The 25,611-nt window shown below is 34.3% G+C and overlaps 1 protein-coding gene across 1 annotated transcript; it reads right to left on the reverse strand.

The window, feature by feature from the left end:
• LOC109848256 (dolichyl-diphosphooligosaccharide--protein glycosyltransferase subunit 1A) lies at positions 2,528-14,279 on the reverse strand. Its single transcript, XM_020417680.1, has 10 exons — positions 14,088-14,279; positions 12,112-12,156; positions 9,935-10,563; positions 9,704-9,845; positions 9,449-9,625; positions 7,380-7,448; positions 7,203-7,292; positions 5,411-5,569; positions 3,632-3,856; positions 2,528-2,877 (listed from the first exon to the last, which is right to left on the reverse strand). Exons 1-10 carry the CDS (start codon positions 14,184-14,186, stop codon positions 2,683-2,685), a joined length of 1,830 nt encoding a protein of 609 aa, XP_020273269.1. The 5' UTR covers positions 14,187-14,279; the 3' UTR covers positions 2,528-2,682.

Here is a 25,611-nt window from a genome sequence, read left to right on the forward strand (position 1 = left end):
AAATATTTTCATACACAAATTTAAAAAGAATTTTTTAAGCAAAATATTTAACGGCTTTTTCACACAAATGTTGCGGCAACGCACAGGTTAATTTTGCTTGTTAAACCTAAACTAATTAGAATCTAAACACCAAGTTTTGGGGAACACATGCAGTCTATCTCCCACGAAGAGCTGCTGATAACTTGAAGCTCGATCCGGAACACTTCCCACCGACGATTCCCGCGCAAGACCTCACAAATTAAAGAAAAATACAGTGAACAAATGATGCACCGGTTTCTCTTTTTTTCTTTAAAAGATAAAATATAATTAAAAAAATAAAAAATAAAATAAAAAAATAAAAATATTAAAAATAATTAGCGGGTGCCTTTTGTCATTGAAATTGCCATTAGGCTCTGCAATATCTACTTCTACTTGTGATTGGAGGGACTAATTTTAAAATGTGAAAGACTCAAGGCGCTAATATAAATAACCTTTAATTAATTTATGAAAATTTTGAAGCATCGATTTCTACGCATAATAAATAATTAAAACATTTTTAAATATCTAAAAACTTATTTCTAGGTAGTTTTGAGTGCAGATCACATCCAACTACACATATTTTCCATTTCACTGCTGAATTTTGAATTTTTATTAATAGTATAAGTGAAAAATGTAGGAACTTGATGCCAAGCATATATTTTATACTTGATAGTGAGGTGGTATATTCTTATCTACTCTTTAACCCACGTGAATGTGATTCCCCATTTGAATGAGTGAATAAGAATATGTTACTTTACTACCAAACATAAAAACTTATGTTTAGTACCAAATTCTTCCATATTGCTCATAGTATAATATATCAAATAGTTCTGATAATAGACTAGCTTAGTTGTATAACAATAAGATTGGGATATTTCTCTTTTGCCTTGGCAAAATAAAATAAAATAAAAATATTGGGTTCCGTTATTCGAAGGACAAGACTAGAGTTTTATGGAAAAAATGTGACACCCCCCACTTTAGTCCCACATAGATTAATGAGAAGAATTTTTAGTGGCTTAAATAGATAAAAGCCCAAGACCAAAGAACAACTATTGCTAGCATTTTAAAAGTAGATTTTAGCCAACATCGAGTTGTTCTTGGTGGGTCACACGGTTTGTATGCGCCAATAGGGCACATGGGCCCACGGCATGACAAATGGTATCAGAGCAATTAGCCAACTGAAAATGTGGAGCTATGTGCTATACGGGGCTAAATGCTACAAGGCGTGGATGTAATGGGAGCCACCTCTAGAATTCACATCGCTTGTAAGGTTGAGTTTGTGACATCCCCATTTTAGTCCAATATAGACTAATGATAAGAACTTTTAGTGGCTTAAATAGCGAAAATCCCAAGACCCAAGAGCAATTAGTACTAGCATTTTGACAGTGAATTTTAGCCAATATCGAGTTGTTCTCGGTGGGTTTCACAGCTTGCACGGGCCCAGGGCGTGACATAAAACCCCCTAAAACTTTTTTTTTAATCGCAAAAGCTCCTAAAACTTGGACTCTTGGGATGATAAGATGAGAGCTTTAATAATCTTTAGTTTGTCCTAGATTCATGCATTTGTACTGTTTGGCCAGATTCAATTATCAGAGCCCAATTATATTAATTATTACCGTCTACTCTAGTTTCAAAGGATAAGAGGAGGGTGGCACGTAGGATTTCTTATATCACGATAGTGATTTTCAAGATGATAACGGAAATTCCACCTGACCTCATCTATCTCTTGAAATTAGAATAAACAGTAATAATCATGTAACCCATTTAGACTTTATTTAAGGAAAATTTTCTCATTAACACGTTTTCAAAACTTAATTATAAAAATTGATCCACTTAAAATGTAACTATAAAAATAAACCAACTTTCAACTATGTCAGCGTTGTAACGTGAATATGAGTATATTAGCAGATACACGTTAGCACACTGCTTCAAGTTTCGATTTTCCTTCGATGGTTAGCATATAAATATTAAAGACGGTGGAATTTTTGTTTTGACCCTCCAAAGATAAGTGGGTTAATTTTGTCTTCAACGAATACAGTAATACTTCTACTGCCAAACGCCAGCACAGCAATATTACTTTGATTCACATATTGGGGCCACAAGAAAATATATGACAATACAGATAAAAATAACATCCATAAATGTTTTTCCTCCCTCTATTCCCCTCTTTCAAATCTCATACAAGAATCGGATGGCGGACACAAATCCTCTGCAATTATGTGATAAGAATACATGGTCCATTAATTTATTCCCAATCTTAAACCTACATTTCAATTTAAGGGTTAAGAGTGGCCACACGAGCATCCGTTATTATCTAAAAAATCACCATGCCCTCTTTTTTTTTTTAAAACAAAAAATCACTATAGCCTACAAAATATGAAACCCCCTTTTGGGATAGTGAAAATCCTTAGCGGGCTCATCTTATGCTTTGAAATACAAATAGACGGTAACGATTGTATTAATCGGACCCTCTCCGGTTACCATCTAATTGGAGATAATCCAAATCAAATATGTCAAAATGATAATCAAACTGTCATTAAACGCACATATCTAAAATTTCATTTACCTCCTACAAAAGCCATTTCAAAGCTGCTCCTCGAAGTCAAAAACATCGAAATAATGTAAAATTCACCCCCCTTTTTTATAAGTTATATCTCTAATAAACTAACAGAACTCATCAATGATCTCAAGAAGATCATCGACATCTTGTCTCAACGCTGATAGTTTCTGCTGCTGGGAAGCAATTCGATTTTCTACTTCTTTCCCACCAAGTTTCTTCTCGAAACAATCAACCACAGTCGAGTGCTTTAGCATCAGCTTTTCTTGCATCTCCCTCTCCTTCGCAACCAGCTCCTCCACCTGCAACATTGCAATCAAAGAAACTTTTAGATAGCCATCTAGATGATATCAAACATTTTAGAGTAACAGAGATTCAACAAAAGTGGAAACGATATATTGGATCTTTGTTTTTTCACACTATTGTTTTGGACTATATCACAGGTAAGAAAAGGGCAAAGGCATTGTTTTATTTTGAATTGCGCCAGTATACAGTATGATACTACCATAGAATAAGTTGAACAACATTTTAGCTTGGCCTCGAACATGTTTGCTCAAATGTTTTCCAATATTCACTTTGAGTAATTTTAGGGAGTTGGACCATCTTTGCGCAACGGGTACATGGAGTGAGTGCATGTGATGATTACTCTCTGTTTTACAGTATAAGGCAGAAAAAGGGTAAACTTCAGTACTCTTTTCTTTCCCTGTTTCCTCTGGGGCTCATCTTCTTTTCTCCTTCCCTTTGTGGTTTTGTGGTAAATTTTAAAAGTTTTGGGGGTTTACTCGAGTCTTCAAAATTTTGGAGGATTTATGGTAAAAGTTGTAGGGGTTAAGTTGGAAAAACAAAGTTCACGGAGGGTTTTGTGGCTATTAACTTCTATTTCAATATATGAAAGTCTAACCATTTGCATTTACAATTTACAATCATTTTTTAACAGCAATATGTTAGTGTTTTTAAATGATGATAAACCATCTCCACGTTTAATATTAGATGTATTGCAATAATTAGAATAGCACTAACATGAAGGTTATCATAAAGTAAAACTAAAAGACAAACCTTGGGCCATATATTGGCAGCCTGTGGAGAAGTCTGCAAATATGTCAACAACGGCTTTAGTTCCTTCGTCAATTCTTTTAGTAATCCATCAGCTGTTTTACGAGCAATTTTGCAAGACTGAATATCCCCCGTCCTGGAGAGCTCACGTAACGATGCCTCTACTTTATCATGAACTGCTAAACATCGGCTGATGATGTTCTGGACTTGCTGGACCCTTTCTCGCACCTGAATACCAAATGAATAAGGTTAGTACCTATGACTATTGTGCAAAGTCAAACGCGTAAACAAAAAATGTCGCTAAATAAAATAGGAAAAACTACACTTAGCAAGCATGCAGTAAATAGTATCCTCCTAATTCAGCATCAAGGACATCAAAAGGATATTTGGAAAACTATGGATCCTTGTCCAAAAGAATGTTTGTTTGGTCTGGTTAAGTGAGGAATGTAAAAAAGCTTCTATCTTCAAATTAATAGTGATCACTGAATAAAAACATAGCTTTAACTCAATCCCACTGCATGACCACAATCCCTCTATGAAAAGTTAATTCAGACTCATCGATTCCACATATGTGTGAATGAGTTTCTGCAGCGTCACACTAACACCGGAAACAGAACTTTTAATATTTAAAAAGAAAAAACACATGTAACGATGATTGTGCAAAGCGTGAGGACTAAAGTTAAATAGCACATCAAGCTCGACACCAGATGAAACATGGTCAAATTCAACCGACTAGATTGCTTACAATGCACATCGATAGGGTTAAGATCACTTCTGTAGGATCATACTAAGTCCTTATCTACCAACCTCCTTTCCATGTTTGTTCTAAAAGTATGTCATTCGTTAAACCAGTAATTTTAAACTAAAAGTAAGATCACTTCTGTAGGATCATACTAAGTCTTTTACTATTACGCTGTGTCATTCGTCAAACCAGTAATTTTAAACTAACTAAAGCCATGAAAGTTTCAAGATAAGTCCGGTTATTTTCAAACTACTCTAGCATCTAATGCCAAAGATTATGTGCCACAAAGTTCAAGCAATCTGCTTATCTATCAATAGACCATTGAAGATCTTCAAAGTTGGTCAATTGGAAATAGAATTCTGAGCTATTCTGGTTCTGAATTCAAAGGAAGTTGGGCATAGTCCTGTGCTTGCAATTAACTTCTATCTCAATATATTGGGGATTTCACGACATTCCTCCTAAAAAATGACATTATTTAAGTTAATTGTGGAAATACTTCATTCTTGTGCTTGCAACTGACAGAAAACTGCCAGAAATTAAAAAAAGTCAAATTGAAAATTAGAGTTAACAACATCCAAATAGGTCGCTCCTACCTCCAACTGAGTTCAGCATGAAGTGGATAGTCATTCTTGATCAAAGTAAATAAGCTTTCTCATTAAGATATTATCCTACTTCAATACTAATCACTCCAGATATATTACATGAAGTGAACAGCATAGTGAAAAGTTTATGATTGGATTGTTACTTTCAAATTTTGAATAAAGGTCTTGCTGCTTATGGCTTTTGTTGATTAAAACATAAAAATTATGGAGAAAAAGTTAGCAAAACTAGCAAAAAAAACTATCACATTAACAAGAATCAATAATAAAATCTTACTTTGATAATAAACAAATGATTATGATATGAGCTTGTTTCTTCTTTATTAAAGATGCCTATGACATGATTTTTCCACTAGAATCCAACCGAGGCCACCTCATTTGAGCAATTTACAGCATAAAATAAATCAAAGTACAATTGAAAATGTAATAGCAACTTCATACCTCCTCTAACTGAAGTTTTGCAAGATAGGAAGCAGAAGATTTGGAGATTGACATGTCTGTACGTGTGTATAAAATACAAGCAACAAATAGGAAGAAGAAGCCACATATTAACATTATCGGCTCCCTCAACAGTGAAAGATTGTTGAACTTATAGTACACCTATAAAACAAAGGAAGCATCAGCAAATTGTTAAAGAATAATAGGGACATGCATAATTTCAACGATGCCACTAGCACAATCAAGCAGGAGTACTTTTATCAAATGCTTAAGAATGTCATAGGATATTTATCCTGAATGAGAGAACTTACAGTTGAAAGATACTATGCTTAATGGTCAATAAAATCCAAAATAGATGATATTGTTTGGTTACTGACTTACTGTATATTCAATCTAACATATCATCTATATTCAAGCAATAAATGAATGCCTTTTAGAAGAACTGCTGAACATCAGCTTGAAGATATGTGCGTTCCTTCATGGGAGATAAGAAAAACATTTTCTTTTTGTTTTCATTTTGTTACTTTTTTTTCAGGAAAGACAATAGACCTCTTGCATGAAAAAGTGCTACTTGCAATTGTCTTGTCGATAGAAAAATAGAAATTGACCCATACATATTGCACTAGGATCTCTCTCTATCCTGTGATGCCCAGTATAATCATTAACCATAAATCACTTTAATATGTATTCCATTAACCATTACGAATCTACATGAGTTGCCTAGAAGCATAATTACCATCTTAGGAGGAATCACGTTTCAGGGACTACGAAGTAGGTGAAGAAGCCATAAGCTAGATAACAAAAGGTCCAGACAAGTATAGGGGGTTCGGAGAGGATTCATGGAGTCACCAGAGAGATATAAGATGTTCTATTTGCCTCCACAGTTAAGATATTTCATGTTTGGATAAGGTATTACAACAAGTCATGCTTGACAAAAGGATCAAGAGAGAGACACCCATGAGGGTGTACTGTATTCCACGGGAGTGAACTGCCTTGGGAGTTTTTCAAGATATTGTATAATACAGACTTTTCTTTGGTACTTAATCCTCCTCGATCAAAGAATAGGAAAAAGACAAGGAAGAAAAAATAGAGGACAGATGAGAAAACTGGAGAGTATGAAGGTAGAATCATAGCGAAGAGAGAGGAAGGGGGAGGAAAGGATCTTAGAAGATGAACAAGAGAAAGAGTTTGGGGAAAACAAGAGCAAATAAAGGGAAGAAAAACAGCTTCTAGTTCTAAAACATGCCCTACATAGCATGCAAAGCCACTGTAGCAACCAGTGACACCTGAAGGTTCCAAGTTTCATATTGCAAATGATAGATACCTAAAAGGAAATTTAACTAGCTTATGACTTTCTAATGGAAATTTCACAGCCTATTCCAGATTTCAAGAGGGCTCCACTAACCAAACATATACTAAGGCACATACATCTGATGTCGATCTTACGCTACTATTAGATTTGCTTTTTCTTATTGGAGTTGATCCTACACTAGTGTCAGATCTTTCTGAAGGTCATTCACCAACTTGTCTTTTGTTTATAAAACATAATTCACACAAATCTCTCTAATAAATGTTCGTTTATCACTTATTTTTTCATATTTTTACTAACAGCATCCTGGATGCTGCAAGGCCATTGTTAACTGGGACTACCAAAAACACATCAAGCTTCATATAAATCAAAGCTTCATAGAATTAAAGCAGAATTGTTTTGTCCCTTCAACAGCATAAGGTTGTACAGATATTTCAGAAAGGCAGGTAATGGAATTATGGGAGGAGATCTCCAGAAAAGGGCTACCTGAAAATACAGATTATGCTCAGGAACAACATTAGACTTCTCCAAGACAACCACTGGCCTTCCACTAATATCTAGGTGTGAATATTTTATCTGCAATACATCAAATGATCAACAATAACTAACTCCATTACACTAAGATGAGGCATCTTCAGATTAGGCAAGCTAGAACCAATGTACCTCTTGCTTTTGCTCTGTAGGAAATGGAGTAGAAACAGAGATTTCTTTTGACCCTTCAGGGAGGACAACCTGCACCAACCATATGAAATTTACTTGGCAAAATATTACAAATGGAGAAAAGGAAATCTACTTCCTTGAGTTTCAAGGATCTTATAGTCCAGCAAAATTTCGTTACGCTTTCAAGTCTCACGTAAACTAAGGAAAATATTCAAGGCAGATAATGATGAAAGAAAAATATTGAGTAAACATATGCTGCACCTGCATAGGATACAAAATGGCATGAGTATTTGGGTACGAGAAATCTTAAAAGTTCAGGACAGATACGTCACGGATATTGGATGCAAAAAAAAAAATCATATATGTATGGGAGTTATTGTTTCATCTGCAAAATCAGTTCGCAAAATTAGACGGTTAAAGGAATATTTTAGCTCGGATATCACAATATATTTTCAAATTACATACATCAACAGTTATCTGAAATAATCAAGGCCTTATACTAAAAGTTGACAAATAAAAATGCGTCAAATAAAGTGAAACTGTGAAACCACCATTCGTGCAAGTTCTATGTTCCTAGTCTCATATGCATATTCCAGAAGTGAAGGTAACTAAACAAATTTTAGAGTAGATAAAAAGATGAATCCAGTACGCAAAGTAATGGAGTATCCATGTATTATATATGTATCCAACACGAGTACCGCTCCTTAATCAGAGTGTCCTTTCAAAATAGGAGTAAAAGAGCAAAAAACACTTAAATCATAAGATACGCCACATAAAGTTCAACTAATAAATACTGAAATGCCAGTAATGTTTGAAATACCATATTGATCAGATCAGCGAGCTACAGCCTGATAATAAGAGCAAAGGCATATAATATTGTACAAACAAAGTTAAGCATGCATGTTTAAGTGAGATTAGGCATGTACAGTGATGAAATGAAACGAGCTAACTAAGATGGTAGATCCAGTATAACAGAGAATTTTAGCAGCTTCCATAGTACTTTTAAAACCAAGTGGTTTGAAGCCTTGTCCCCTTATTTTCTTCCTACCAATGTTTACATTGAATGAAGATAAGAATATAGTATCGTATAAATATATAATATATATATATTAATATAGATAGGAGAGGTAAGAAGTAAGCTTTGAAAAATTATGTACTTGATTAATGAATTGTTTCCTTAACTTTATCAAGTGATGGTTGTATTTATGAGAAAGCATTGACTTCAAATAATTTATGCAACATAGGAAGTAAGGTGTGTCCATGAGATCAGGATGTGTTCTTGAGACCAGACATGTCAAAACGATTCAAAACTGATCTGAGACCTTTGATAAGAATTGATCTCATTAAATACTTCGAATCCTTGGACAATTCAGTATAATATTCAAATAATAGAAATTGGGATTCCTATCTTATGCTCAAAAAACAATATTTTTCCAACATAAAACATGTCAAAGTCCTGAAAATTATCAAAAAATCCTTTCAGGACAAGTGTATCATTTCTGAATAAAAAATTAAAAAATGAAGAAAAAACTATATAGTAAATAATCAGTATTGTTCCATATTATACATGGGCATGCGCACATTCAGATGCACATACACAGACAGAGACCCAAATTGTGTACGTATCTATATATAAAACAGCAAAGAAATGCAGTAGCGATACTTCTAAATACAATACACAATGCTATGGAGCTAAGTGGAGATGTAACATTCTTTTTCCAAGAAGTTTAAAAGATTTAAAAATTCACATCTGAAGTATAAGTTTCCAAAACATATCAGATGACAAAGATATTTGCACACCAAAAGCTTGAACTAAGATTCATGGCATAGCACAACAGGCGTGCAAGTACTAAACCATTGATAGAAAAAAGTGCTAATAGTTGATAAAAGTTACAAGCATTCCCTGCTTCAATATATATTTATAATCCTGAAAAGAAGAAGACCTTTAGTTACACCTATATGACTTTAAGATAGTTAAAAAAACAAAAACAGAAACAAAAATAATAACAATAACAACAACAAAACAAAAACTATACAGATGAAGTATTCAGTTAGAATTAGAAACTACTTGCCTTGACAAGGAGATTATCAATGACAACTTCCTCAAAGGGGCAGCCAAATGTGATATTTAAAAAACGTTTTCCTGCTCCCTCAAACAAGAAGTCCTTGAGTGGTAAGCCATAGCCAATTGTGAAAAATGTTCTCCATCCACCAAACATTGGATATCTAGGCTCAATTTCCAGCTGTGTCTGCAGATAAAGAAATTATTCATTAATTGTGTCACAGACTAACATGCAGAGTACAAGCTACGGAAGCAATCATGTAACCTTTTTTGAATCACCCCATAAGTGTGATGTTGAGATATTGCCTATTTCATCTCTGTAATAAACAGAATGAGCCCTTGGCGGCAATTTAGCAACAAGATGCCTGAATGATGATATTCCTTTCATTCTAGATTGATAATCAAGCCTGCAAAAAGCAAAGAGAGTGAAACAAAATCAACCCTAGCCAACTAAAATTCCATAATGAAAAATGGCTACAAAAGAAAATAAGCAAACCTAGAAAATCCCCCTTTATTTTGGGCACCTCCATGAACAAGTCTATAGTGTTCTGTGACCTGCACATTGCCCCAGTGGGATATTTCTATTTCCCGCACTAGCTCATGAGCAACTGCAAAAGGATGGTTGTTTTCGAAGTGAACAACAATAGGAGAGTAGGAAAAGGCAGGAAGATTTTCAAAAGGACCATATCTAATCTCTGATTCCACAAGCTTTCCACTTGGATGTTTTGTATACGACTCCACCCTACCACCAGGCAACCTGACACTGAGTGTCTGGAACTTAACTGCATAGGGTGACAGATAATAGGCACTATCCTGGTAGACAACCAGCTGTGAATCAGCTTGGGTGATTTCCTCAGGGAATGGAACTAATGAATGTGTGAATACAGCCAATAAAATGAAAGAAAAGCTTGCTCCCTTCTCCAATTTTTCAGGTGATGATACTGAATAGAAACTCAGTTCTGGGGGCATTCCTTCGGGATGAACTATAGAAACAGGAAGGTCTACAACAGAACCTTTTCCTCCTTCATTATATAAAAATGCCTTCAGATTTGCCAAGTTCTTTGCCTGTATATTGGGAACAGCCACTAAAACCTCCGAGACTGCATCAGGGCCTTCATTCTCGACCTAAAAGATGGCAAAATAAGATGATAATTGTTAAGCACTGAATGCTGGTTTCAAGAATCAAATTATTGTTCACAACATATAAGAATGTTCTGTATCATCAAGTGTAATAAAAAAAAGAGCTTAGGACAGGAGCTAACCACATTTTCACAAGTCAGATGCAAAAACACGTAAAAGAACTAAAGTACTAAACAATTGCAAATCAGTTAACTTAATCCTAAACTTAATAATGGCAACTTGCATTGCCCAATGGATGAGATCCATCACAGTAACAGGCTCTTGGTCCATGCCAGATGGAGTCACTATAGAATTAAAAACAAGCTAAAGTTCAACAAGATGAGCCATATATCACATGAAAAAAATTAAATCGGAGTGTAGTTATGTATGTCAGTCATGCATATGCCCTCACTACCTCAGAATGCATAAGTATACAGGGACCGCAACGAGTCTTTCCCCATATTAACTTCACCAGTATTTAAGATATATCGTCCTGAGGTGACAGTGAATGGAAGGATCTTACCCAACATCTATAAATGGTATATCATAGTCAGAATTAAACAAACTAGCAAAAGCGGGAGTTGACAGTTCCCTGTCAATATAATAAGATCATGTGGGCAGTAGGAGAGATGGCCAACAGTTTCAAAGAACATAATGGAAGTACCATGGTCTTTTGTTCAAAAAGAGTTCAAATATTCTATATATTGTATGGAGGAATCTGGTCGTACAAAAATATTGAGTCCAGAATTTACATGGTCCATTTCGGGTGGCTCACCACAAATGACCCAGACAGTTAGGAGTTTCAATTATGACACCCATGGTCTTGGGTTCGATTCCGGACTGGGTTAAAAAATGGTCCATGTCGAGTTTGGCTTTGAGTGAAAACCAAACCAGACCAGATTAGTCTTACATGCTTGTGAACTCTAGTACCATCTGAAAATAAACCCTCAAAAGCGATTATTCATGAACATCTACCCCGTTAAATCTGGTTTTCATTAGGCTCTAATACCATCTGAAAATCCACATAGAAGAACTTTGATATCATCCACCACATTGTTCCAGACCAGGTATACTTAAATATATCGTTTTTCCAAAATTCCCCCCTTAAAAATGCTAGTTATAATTAATCATGAGTTCAAAGGAAGTATTATATACCATAAATCCTTGTCAGGTTGCATCCACTTGAGACAAATGATTTGGAATAAGATAATTCCCTCACAATTATGCTAAATTGATAACCTTTAGTTAAGCTTGGGTGGCATTATTTTTTATTTTAATTTACTTATAGGGGAAGATTTTGCCATAAAACGAAGTCCCTCATAAATTCCAGGCATGAAGAAAAAAAAGAACAGAAAATGAGACAAGAAAAGGGAATGCAATCCAAGATTTATTAAATTTTGAAAGAAGAACAGTACATGCTAAATTATGCAAAACTTTGTGTTCCTCGGTAACTGTCATCATTTCCAAGATCTGGAAGCCAAAAATCAGGGAAAGAAAAAACCAATTGAATAGTTTTCATGAACATATCAAAGAAACGTCAGAAAACAGAAATACCTTTAGAGAAGAAATGGTCCGCACAATATGTGAGCTTAAATCAACCTGTGAAGAAAAAATAATAATGTCAGCAACCCAAACACCCTAAAATAATTCTTCTGTATCACATCAAACATCACTATCAGAATAATAAAAAGAACTACAATAAACAGTGACCATTTTTGCATAAAATTATAACAACCTTGCCTCGATATGCATAACAGCATTTGTCTTAATAAACTAATATGTGTAATCCCTCCACTGAAAAGCTTTTCATTTGCTTTTTGCATAACTGCGTTTACTAAGCTCAATAATTAACATGCATAACTAGTTTTAAGATGGAACATTTGCACAAAACACAAAAGCAAGAAAGTATTCCTCCAAACACACAAAAACTTCTTTCTGGAGAACTACATTATGCCAAATATACGTTACTTGATTATTTGTTTTAACATATGCAAATAATACTCATTGAGATAATTGAAAAATCACAAAAATAACTTCAACACTCTCGTCAATCACTGTATGGAGTTATGGGAAAAGGCATAACTTGTGCATGATAAATGAAATACTTTTCTTTGTAGTTTTCTGCAAACTTGAAAGGTACAATCAGAGCTGAGAGGATATAGGTTTAGCAAGATTTCAATTTAATGTCCTAGAGATATGTAACCTAAACAAGATTTCGGATATTGAACTCATATATGTGTACAGTAAGAACAAATTCTGGCTTTGGCTGAACAAGGACACGAATCAAGTAATACGTAAGACAAGTAATGATTAAGTGCCCTGTCTGTATCACTTCGGAAGACACCGTGGCATGGTCAAATGTAGAGTGATTCCTACAGAAGCATTTGATAAGTAGCTTATATTACTTTGGAAGAAAAATGCAATGCACCTTCAGTTATAGATTTTTGTTTAAAATAAGAAAATACAAAAATACTGCTAAAACTATTAATCATAAAGTTATCAATTACTATGTAATATGTACTAAAATAGTTGTCCGTGGTTGCACAAATGCAACGAGTGACAGTAATACCTTCTCTATTTTCTTGGAAAACAATATCCACCTTTCCTACTCTTAAAAGTGTTAAACCTGTCGTTTTAAATTTCATACATGATGCATCATCTCTACATCAGTCCTATAAAAATTTACCAATTATCACGGCAATATGCCAACCGCCCGTTCTTTCCTCTCTCCTAAACCCAACGGTCACCTTTATCTCTTCTATCTACTAATTCTCGTGCTCTGCATGAGTAACAAGCTAGCATAATGTAATAGTACGACTTTGAGCTAGCATGTTAGAACATATTCTTGACTATTCCAGATGTGTATTTGGTTATTTGAATAAAATGTCCTCAATAGTTGACCATTATCTGTAACACCTGATATACATCAGTCAAAGTATGAGTGCCTAATTGGTTAAACTTCAGATGATATCTATATATTTACATGCCTAAAAGTGATTGAAATTCAAAACGGTGTTCAGTAATTTACTAAAACAAAGACAGTTTTCACAAAATAATTTATCCATTTAATGTAGTCGGACGCCCAAAAATCAGTTTAAGATAACCCATAGAGAAAGCAGTGCCATTAACGATAGAAACAAAAACAGCCTACATCACAACAAAAATACAGATTAATCCAGTACTACCAAACATACGAGGTTAAGCAATTTTCACATAACTCGCAATATTCAAGAAGGATCAAAAGCACACATCAAAAACCTACTGCTTCAACTTTGATCACAAAGCCTTCGATAACCAGTAGAAACTATCAACTACCAACTTTGAGCAACGTTAAAATCAACAAATGACAACAAAATCACCATAAAAACAGCCTCATATAACCCAAATCTATCGAATCTGCTCAAGATTGCTAATTTAATGTGTGTAAGTTCACGATTTCAGTTTAATCGAGAAATATCCAGTTCAAATTCACAGATCAGAATGAGGAAACCCCAAGAAACCCTAGGAAAACGAAAACAAGATGCACTTACTCGTCGCTCGGCCTTCGATACGACGAGATTTGATCTCGCCGCCGGCAAGAGAATCGCGAGGACAACGAGGGGAAAAACGAAAGCCGAATATTTCCGCATTGGATCCAACGAGATCTTCAGCGTGAGAAAATGATTTGAGAGAGAACGAGATCAGCCCTTAAGAGCAAGTCCACCAAGCTACCAGTTTGGGAGTCCTAGATTGCTATCAAGAGCTATTAAGCATTTTGGAATAAAAAATTATTTTGCTATCAAGAGCTTTTAAACATTTTGAAATAAAAAATTATAAAAATAAGTCTTGAGAGGTCTTCTTATTTTATGGAGCTTCAATAAACATCTAGTTAGGAGCTTCAACAATATCAAAAAACTCCTCTTCTATTTTAATTTTTTTCACTCATTACTTTTAATTATATTTAAACCTCTTTTATTTTGTTTCTAACCGTTGAATACGGCTTTCGAGGGAGCGCACACGGTCTTCGAGGGAACGTACACGGTCTTTGAGGTTGGGCACGAAGTTCGAGATATCGCAAACTTTGATAGTCAACCGACTGATTCCTATAAAATTCGATGTCTTCTCACCTCAGCCCATCGTCTCCCAGAAAAAAATGTCTAGCTCATCTAGCTCTAGCGATGATGAAATGATGAAGACGTTCTTTCTTATGGGAGCTGTTGTCGTCGAGGAAGAAGAACAAGAGAAAGGTTCAACATCAGTTCAACACAAAAGATGTATCGTGCTCCATCGATACCGACTGGAATGCCACAATCGGTTGTTCCAAGATTATTTTGCTGACGCACCAACCTATCCTCTTCATTATTTTCGTCAAAGATTTAGAATGACACGTTCGTTATTCCTTCGAATCCACGACGCAATCGTCGAACATGACAAATACTTCGTCCAAAAGAGGAATGGTGTTGGACAGTTGGGACTATCTAGCCTTCAAAAGATTACTGCAGCTATGCGGATGCTCGCATATGGAGCATCCGCTGACGCCGTTGACGACTACGTTCGGATCGGTAAAAGTACGTCGCTTGAGAGCGTGAAGAGGTTCGTTCGATCGATTATCAACATCTTTGGGGAGGAATACCTTCGTTCACAGAATAATGAAGACGTTGCACGCCTACTCGAGGAAGGCTCACAACGAGGTTTTCCTGGTATGCTTGGGAGCATCGACTGCATGCACTGGACATGGAAGAACTGTCGAACCACCTGGCAAGGTATGTATACTGGGCATTTTCATGAACCTACAATTATTTTGGAGGCCGTAGCTAGCAAAGATCTTTAGATATGACATACCTTCTTTGGACTGCCGGGGTCTCACAATGACCTCAATGTTCTACATCGTTCACCGGTTTTTGCATAACTTGCGGAGGGAAGAGCTTCACCGTGTAACTATACTGTTAATGGCCACGAGTACAATATGGGATACTATCTCGTCGACGGGATTTACCTAGAGTGGTCCACATTAGTGAAGACTATTCCAGCACCACGAGGAAACAAGCATAAGTACTTTGCTCAACAACAAGAGAGTGTAAGAAAAGATGTTGAACGAGCTTTTGGCGTGTTGCAAGCTTGATTTGCGATTGTTCGTGGACCAGGACGTTTCTGGCAACCTAGTGTGCTGAAAGACATCATGACGCTTACATCATAATGCATAACATGATCGTTGAAGATGAACGAGATTGTCAATTGGACAACAACTTCGACTTTAATGATTCGATACCAGTCGTTGAACCTTCTCATGTGCGGACGGTGCCACTAACTGAGTTCATCCAAAATCATCATCAGATCAGGAACACGCAAACACACAAATCACTAAAGAATGATTTGATCGAGCATTTGTGGCAGCTCAAGGGATCCATCACCGAGGATTAAGTTTCTTTATGTCTAATATAATTTCAGCAAAGAAGTTCGAGTTGTTGTACTACGCCAATTTCCTTTTCAATAAAGTAGTTATTTTCATTAAATGCCAAAATTTTCAACTTCAAGTAGAATCATAAATCCAATACAAGATAATTAGGAAGAACTATTTAGGATGCGATGCGAGTACAATCATAAATCTAATACAAGATAATATATGATAATTAGGAAGAATCCTTAGACATCCACCCTCCAATATCTCTGCCTGACGCATTTCAAAGTATTATCATTGAACTGAATTGAGTGTTGAGAGGTCCATCTTTATGATATCGTCATCTTGTTTCTTCTGTTTTAGCTCTATTTTTTGATTGGTGGTTTGCTTCATCCACGCGAAAGCCTCTCCCATGATGGACTTAGTGGACTCAGAGTTTTTCACATTTTGTTTCCTCTTGAGCTTTGCTGCTTTCCTCTCTTCAGGCCTTGCTATAACATCATCAGAGTCAGTGTTCAACTCGATGGGGTCGCTGGCATGGAATTGTTTAGTGAGGAATCAGAGTTTGTGGTTTTTCTCGACTGTGATCGAATCTTATTGTAAGTTTCCATTGTTGGATCCACTTTTGATGATGACGCAACTCAACCCAGCAATGGTCAAACACGAATGGTTTACCATAAAGAGATTGGTATAATTCTTTTACTTCTGAAATCTACACAAGAGTTAAATTTAGAATAATCAAACATAATTAAGGATATATATTCCTCTCTTCAATGCTATGTTGTTTACATAAAAACATATAAGTTAAATATTTACATGGTCAATAATTCCCGTACCAGATCTTTGTCTTCCTTCAATCTGAGCAACGCACCCACAGAACTTGTTGACGGACAGTTGAATCGTTGACCAACGATACATCATTTGGTTTGGTGTGTAGCTCGTTGGATCGGTGGAGTATTGGATAAAGTAGTCGTTAGCTCTGTGTAAAAACTTATCTTTGTGTTGCCCTGTACCTTAGAAGTTATATTGGCTGGAGATCTTTGTCTTCCTTCAATCTGAGCAACGCACCCACAGAACTTGTTGACGGACAGTTGAATCGTTGACCAACGATGCATCATTTGGTTTGGTGTGCGGCTCGTTGGATCGGTGGAGTATTGGATAAAGTAGTCGTTAGCTCTGTGCCAGAACTTATCTTTGTGTTGCCCTGTGCCTTGGATGGAGTCTTGGCTCGTGTTCAGCCAAGCAGACACAAGAAGCTTATCCTCGTGGACAGTCCAATTTTCGGACCGCGTGTAAGCCTTCTTCTTCTTTATGGTCGGTGTTTCTTGGGATGACACTTGTTGTGTTGTCAATTGCGAGAACTCGATGGGGTGACCTTCTTCTACGATGTCTGTATAGAACGACGTGTATAAGGTCGATCCTTCACCGTTAAGGAGTTACGAATAAAAGTTTTGGGAGGGATCCATGAGACTTGTAATTTGATAGGAAAATATAGAGTTTTTTATGAGAGAATTGTGTGGATTGATTTGTGTAGTGAATTGAGAATTTATAGAATTTTTTTTACTGTGTAACGGCTAATTTTTTTACTGTTCAATTGGCTAATTTTTTTACTATTCAACGGCTAATTTTTAAACACCTATTTCGAAACTGGGTTTTGGGTTTTGATATATGGGTTTTTTTGTAAAAAAAAATATTATTTTAATACTTGGGAACTCCCAAGCGCTCCACAAATTTGTGGAGCGCTTGGGAGCACGATGGCACAAGCTCCCAAGCTCCGTGCCACGCCAGCGTTTGGGAGCTCCTTCGAAGCTTGCTGGAGAGAGTTCACGGGCTCCCACCGCCACGTAGGACTTGAGAGCGGGCGGTGGGAGCTTGATGGACTTTCTCTAAACCCTTCGGAGGAGACGAGTAAGAGTTTTGTTTGGGAAAAATATGTCGAGACCCCAAAAGCGGAAACTCGTGACCCAACCCTTGTATTTTGGCTATGTGATTCAGTCTAAAAAGTAGCATTTAATGTTTTAAGGCCCCTTCACGTCAGCAGTACAAAAAAAAAGATTATATTTTGAAAAAAACCTAAAATTGCCCCTTCACTTATCTTCCCCAAACACCTCTGGTTCCCAAAAACATGGAAAGTCACGTCCCATTAATGCGATCTGACAGAAAAAATAGAGGAAAATTTTTCATCCTTTTTTAAACTCTATCATTAGCAATAACTCATGTTAGTTCTAACTTATTTCATGTTAGTTCTAATTCATGTTAAAGCTAACTTTAAGTAGGACTAACATTAATAGTTTAACTACTTGGTCTAGTGGTAAAGCTTGGGAATTTGGAGAGGAGGTCAGGAGTTCAAACTCATGCAACTACAATATATATTTAAAGGTTTTTGATTGATTGGGCATTGGGCATCTTGGGCTCTTTGTTAGTTCTAAGTCATTTTATGTTGGTTCTAACCCACTTCATATTAGTTCTAATTCTAATTGATTTAGGTTTAACTTAACTCACTAGAACTAACGTTTATATTAGAAATAACACTAGCTGGAAAATAGGAGTAACATGAAATCAACTAGAACTAACACGAGAACCGCTAGAACTAACAGAAACTCAACTAGAAATAACATACCACTAGAACTAACGCTTATATTAGAAATAATACTAGTTGTAATTTAGAATTAATACGGCATCAGCTAGAACTAACACGAGAGCCACTAGAACTAACACTGACTCAACTAGAACTAATATACCACTATAACTAACACTTATATTAAAAATAACACTAGCTGTAAGTTAGAACTAATATGACATCAGCTAGAACTAACACGAGAGCCACTAGAACTAATAGGGACTCAACTAGAACTAACATACCACTAGAACTAACACTTAAATTAGAAATAACACTAACTAGAAGTTAGAACTAACATACATATAAGATCTCAGCCTACATTATTTGATAGACTTAAAACAATAAAAAGACAAAACTAATAATTAATGGTAACTACAGTATAATTTTATGTGATAAAAGCAATCACATAAGTATATAAAAATACTAAATTTTTTGCATGAAAATTCATTCTAAAATTCTTAATTTTACTCAAAAATTAAGTTATAGTATAAAATGTTTAAAAAATATTATCATTTATTCTTTCTATTTCATGTTTTAATTGAGACGAGATCAATCTTTCTCCACCTTTATCTTTTTATTGGGCAATTTTAGAATAGCATCTTCATCATCTATATCAATTGTGATATCAGGTTGGAGTTGAATTTCTTAAAATTAATCTCTTCAAATAATAAAGTCCAACAACAAAGTCAACCTATTTGTCTTCTGCTCCCCCCTCAAAAACCATAACCCTAATCTATGAAATGAGTTTGTACATAATGAAGAACAAAAGACAATGTCAAGAGACAAAAAAGAAAAGAAGGAATTAAATAAGAATTGCTAGGTTTGTACATGATAAAGAGCAAATGACAAGATAAGAGTCCAGAAATATATTAGGATACACTTGGATCAATTAAATTATATTATTACTCATAATTAATATGCTGAAGAGACAAAATATGTTGATAATCTTAAACTATAACACACTCTGTATGGGTCCTCTAATATAATTTTTTAATGCAAGTAAAACAGACTGTATGGACCCTCTAACATAATTTTTTAATACAAGCAACCCCCAAGATTAATTTTAAAAATCTCATGGTTTTTTGGAAGAGTTTGGGTGTAAAGAACAAATATTAAATTATCTAATCCAATTAAAGTAGGATCATATAAGTTAACCCCATACATATAATTTATTTTAACCAAAACTCATATATATGTATTATAATTGGCATTGAGATCAAAGAACGCTTGAGATTCTCTTTGACTTTTATACAAACAATATCTATTTAAATAATAATAGCATAATTAAACTTTGTGATCTGAAAAAAATCAAACATACAATATAATTAATTACTTTAAAATAATCTAATCTAATCTAATAAGAAGAAAATAGATGAAAGTACTGTGAAAATTGTTGCAATTTTATAATTCATAGTTCTTAAACAATCTAATCTATTCTAATAAGAAGAAAATAACAAAGACACATACTTATTGAAGGAGATAAAAGTACTGTGAAAGCTATTGTAATTTCTTGATCTGAAAAAGATCAGATATACAATATAATTAATTACTTTAAAATAATCTAATCTAATCTAATAAGAAGAAAATAGATGAAAGTACTGTGAAAATTGTTGCAATTTTATAATTCATAACTAATCTAATCTAATAAGAAGAAAATAGATGAAAGTACTGTGAAAATTGTTGCAATTTTATAATTCATAGTTCTTAAACAATCTAATCTATTCTAATAAGAAGAAAATAACAAAGACACATACTTTGTTGAAGTAGATAAAAGTACTGTGAAAGCTATTCTAATTTCTTGATCTGAAAAAAAGATTAGATATACAATATAATTAATTATTTTAAAATAACCTAATCTAATCTAATAGCAAAGGCACATGCTTGTAGAAGGAGATAAAAGTGCTATAGAAATTATTATAATTTCGTGGCTTATATATATTGGTATATAATGTTACATGTGAGAGGATAACAATTATAAATAGAGTTTTATTTAAATAATAATAGTATAATTAAATTTTGAAACTAACTATGCAATACTTTGAACTACTTTAATTTTAGTCGGTGAGAGATCATCACTTTGTGTGTAATTATTAATTATATATCATGTGAATAATTATTTGCAAATTGGCATTATTAATCATGTAGCACGTGAATAATTGTTTACAGTTTGATCATTGATCACATATAAGAGCAAGGGGGTAAATTTTGTTATTTAATAAATCGTCTAATTAACCTAAGCGTATTGTGAACTACTTGAATTTTAGTTGGTGAGAGATTGCGACGTTGTGTGTAATTATTAATCATATAACATGTGAATAATTGTTCTCACTTTAGCATTATTAATCATGTAGCACATGAATAATTGTTTGCAATTTGATCATTGATCACATATAAGAGCGAGGGGGGTAAATTTGACATTTAATAAATCGTCTAATTTACTTAAGCTGCTCTTTTATTCAGGTTTATATTTTAATTTAAACCATATTCTTATCTTCATACTATGTATATCCAATAAGAATTCATCAATTTATCAAGTTACTCTTACTTAATGGATTAGTATTTAAATTCTAAGGGTATTTTTGTCTATTAAAAGATTTTTCCGAACTCGTGCTTTTAAAGGGAGTATGATTTTTTAAAATCTAAGGCTTCATTTGGATTCCAGAGTGTTTTTCTTGTTGTGTTTTTATAAAAAACATCACGATGTTGTATTTTTCTCTTAAAATATTTTTAAAAAGCCAAGTTAAGTATTTTTGGTCAACACTAGTTTGACCCATAATAACATTAGTATTAAACATATTATTAGTATATTATATATTAATTATAATAAAATATATTATAAACAAAATATTATAATATTTAATTTACACTATTATAATATTATAAGTATTAAATATAATGCAATATAATATTGTATAATTTATTATAATATTATATTGTACTTTAATGAGTTATATTATATTATAATTGTTGGGTCCTTTTGTTTTGATGATGTTTAATAAATAATTTACCACTAATGTTGTTTGTCTAGTGTTTGTGTTTTGTATCTATTCTAGACAAATAATATGTTGGAGGATGGATGGAGTCAAGCATTCATGATCATATCCAATGGAGGTTGGCGGAATATTGGTTGAAGCCTTGCAATTCAAGTTAAAGATCCAAGTTCAAGCCTTGCAATTTAACTTTAGTTGATTTTATTTACTCATTGTTTACACACACAACCATTAAGCTTATTGTATTTTCATACATTATATAATTTGGGTTGTGGGAGTTGTAATAATTGAGAGTGTGCTTACATTGATGAAGTGTAATTACAAATGTGTAAGTTGTAAAGTTTTCGGTGAACTAAAAAACCGATTATGAGGTGTAAACGTTATTCGGGTGAGCGTAGAAAACCTGGTTGTGATAGTGGAGATCTCCTCGAGGTGAGGAGCGGAGACGTAGGTCGTGGGGACCGAACTCCATGAACATATCGTTTGTTTGTGATTGTATTGGCGCACTTATTTTATGTACATATCTTGTATCGCCTTTGTATATTGCTTGTTGTTTATATTGTCCACTATCTAGTTTAGTTTGTTTACCCTTGTGTTATTTGTATATCCTTGCACATATATTGTAATATATCATTCTTGCTAGGATATATTTATCAATTAGTTTTAATTTAGCATAAATCGGATTAGATTAGCATAAATCCTATTCACCCCCCTCTAGGGTTCTTTCCTAGTGATATTAGGGTGCTATCAACAATAATTATTACTGTATTATAATTATTACATATTATTTTCAAATAATTATATATCTAATTATTTTGGTATATCAATGTAAAACCCTAAAAATGTGAATATTTTGTGATAAATAATAATAAATATGTTATATATTTATAAATAACATATTATGATATTTGAGTATGCTAGGAATTGATTTGAGATCAATTCAATGTATATATGTATATATAAGAGCAAATGCACAAATCATGCTCGATGTATAAATCTGGAAATTTATGACTAGTGGAGAGATTTTGTATTTTACACACCGATATGTTATGAATATAGAAAAACTTAAAAGACCAAAGTTATAGATATCTTCAGTAGATTTCCAACAAATCTTTAATCACCACATTCCGAGGTCGGATGCAAAGTTAGACTGGGTTTTCAAGTTTTGGGTTTCGGGTTTTGGGCTGTAATTTTTCAGGTTTTTTGTCATATATACACATGCTTAAACACGAAAAACACCTCTTTTCTCCTGTGTTCCAAACCCTAGTAGCCCCTTTTCCCCTCTCTCAAACCCTAGTTCTTTTCTTTGGTGATTTTGAGGGCTTTCGGAGGATTTTTCAGCGGGTTTTGTGCAGTGCAGCGAAGTGGATTGGTTCTCTTTCACGTGGTAGGAGTTTTTTTAGCATCTAAGGTGAGTAACATCTCTCCCAACTCTACACCCTTTTATTTTGCATGTTTTATTAAGTTTTATTCGGATTTTTCGAGCCTAAAATGTATTTTTAGTGTACAAAAGATAGATATTTATAACTTAAGAAGTAAGAATACATTATCATAATTTTCTAATTGATTACAACAGTAACCTTGATAAATTTTAGATCTGAAATTTATTATTCATGAATTAAATCACAAGTTTTTGCTTTTAAAACGTTTAAACATGTGTATATAAATGTTTAGGGCTTTGACGATATATTTACATGCTAATATTTCGTTTCATGTTGTTTCATATATGTTGATATCCGTAATATTATGCTTGAAAAATAATGATGTCACTTCTAGATTTGTTTCGAAGCAGACAAAAACCTGTGAAGGGTTTCTACCTGTTTCGATTGATCGCCGGTACAGTTTGTGCATGTTTACTTTTGTTGTGTGCTTTAATGTGAACAAGGAATCACCTCGAATATTTGGCGTTAGAAATTATTGTTTATTATGTATCTTCATATGTGAGATGGCTTGCGAACATGAATTTAGATTTACACACTGGGACACGTGTGAAATTAGTGTATATGCATCCTTTTCATATATCTCATCGATATTCTACACTTTTCATTCAGTCCATGTGTTGGACAATTATTATGTACAGTCCATGTGTTGGACATTCATCATATTCAGTCCATGTGTTGGACATTCATTATATTCAGTCCATGTGTTGGACATTCATCATTCAGTCCATGTGTTGGACAATTTATATATGCAGTCCATGTGTTGGGCATCCACTACACCTAGTCTTAGTCCATGTGTTGGACACCTGTTTAAACCTTGAGTATGACACTTACACTTATATAGGCTGGACATGACACTTATGTGGGTTTTGACATGACATGGTATTTGAATTCTGAGATGAGTTAGTCTTCTTTATATTATTGTTCCTGTATTAGATCTTGAGTTTGGTATTTAGGGATTTACAATTTGAGATACAAGGTATATACATGAGGGTTTTCTTATTTGGATTATTTCGCTCGACGTAGCTATGCTTGTGTTATAATTTCCTAAATACTAAAATCCTCTTATTGTTAGGATCAATGATTTTATATATATATGTATTAACTGTATTTTTTATATGCAACGATCCCTCTCCCTTGGGGTTGGTTGTGATGTTACTCGCTAGCGCTTTGACGCTCGTTGTCCCCAACCATTTCAGGTAACGAGTCAGGTGCACGGAGAGTCGCAGGTTGATAGCGATACTTATTAGCGTTCATCTTTCATTTGTAGTTTTATTTTATTTATGGAGCTCCACTGTAGACATTTTGTTTAGACATTTGAGAGTTATATTCTAGAAGTTGTAAAGGATGTGTGCCTTATTTTCTTTTATCAGATATTCTGTATTTGAGACTTGTTGAGATCTCCAGACTAGTTATTTCAGTGATTCACTTTATATTTTTGTATGTTGGATAATGAAATATCATTTTTATCTCTATGATTTCATCATATATCTCTTGTATTATCTTTTACTTACTTTTGTACCTACACCTGTTGTTGACTCTACTAGAGAGATAGTAATTGTGATGGTAAAACATGTTATTGCACGGTGTGGTGTATGGCAGGTTTGACATTCCTGGTTTTACCTCGGACTGCAGCCTTGTGTGAACCCAGGGGCGTCACAGTTGATATCGGAACTCTAGTTACAGTATCCTTAGGATCATTCTGTGTCGAGTCGTGGAGCTAGATTAGAGTTTCCTAGGATTCATGTATAGAGTCCGCTAAGAATTTCCTAGTATGAGTGAGCACAATATATGTGTATATCTCAAAATTTGAGAATATTTTTTTTATGATAACTATTTTATGTTGATTGAAGGTATTTGCGTGAATATTATGTGTTATGAATTCGTATTGTTATACGTTATATATATATATATATATATATATATATATCTATATATTCATGTATAGAGTCCGCTAAGAATTTCCTAGTATGAGTGAGGACGATATATGTGTATATCTCAAAATTTGAGAATATTTTTTTTATGATAACTATTTTATGTTGATTGAAGGTATTTGCGTGAATATTATGTGTTATGAATTCGTATTGTTATACGTTATATATATATATATATATATATATATATATCTATATATTATCTGATTTTATCAGAAATGAATATAATTTTTTCTTACCAAGATATGTATTTGTATCCTTATTTTCGAAATGGGTTAGCGGATATTAATATGATAAGTATTACGATGTTACAGGACTGAATGCACCCCCTCTTGCGGCTCGTGGCTTGATGACTGACGGTACTAGATTCACTATTTCACCGTCTCTCCCTGTAACGACCTGACCAAAAACCCTTGGAATTAGGGTTTTATTTTTCTCTGCCCCCACCCGCGCCCATTCGCACCGAAATCCCCATCAAAATCCTCCAAATCCCTAATTCAAATACACAAACCCTAGCCCAAATTTTATCCACAAAAGCCAATGGAGGTGATCGAACAAAGCAAAGAGATGATGGAGCTCGACCCTAAAACCAGCAGCAACAACGTTATGTGTCAGTTAACGGATCCAGAGGGGCAGCCTCTCGGAGCTCCGTTATACCTCCCTCAAACAGCAGGCCCGCCCCAGCTTCAACAGC

The sequence above is a fragment of the Asparagus officinalis genome, chromosome 7 (assembly GCF_001876935.1).
Source record: "Asparagus officinalis chromosome 7, Aspof.V1, whole genome shotgun sequence".
In the NCBI taxonomy this organism is placed as follows: Eukaryota; Viridiplantae; Streptophyta; class Magnoliopsida; order Asparagales; family Asparagaceae; genus Asparagus; species Asparagus officinalis.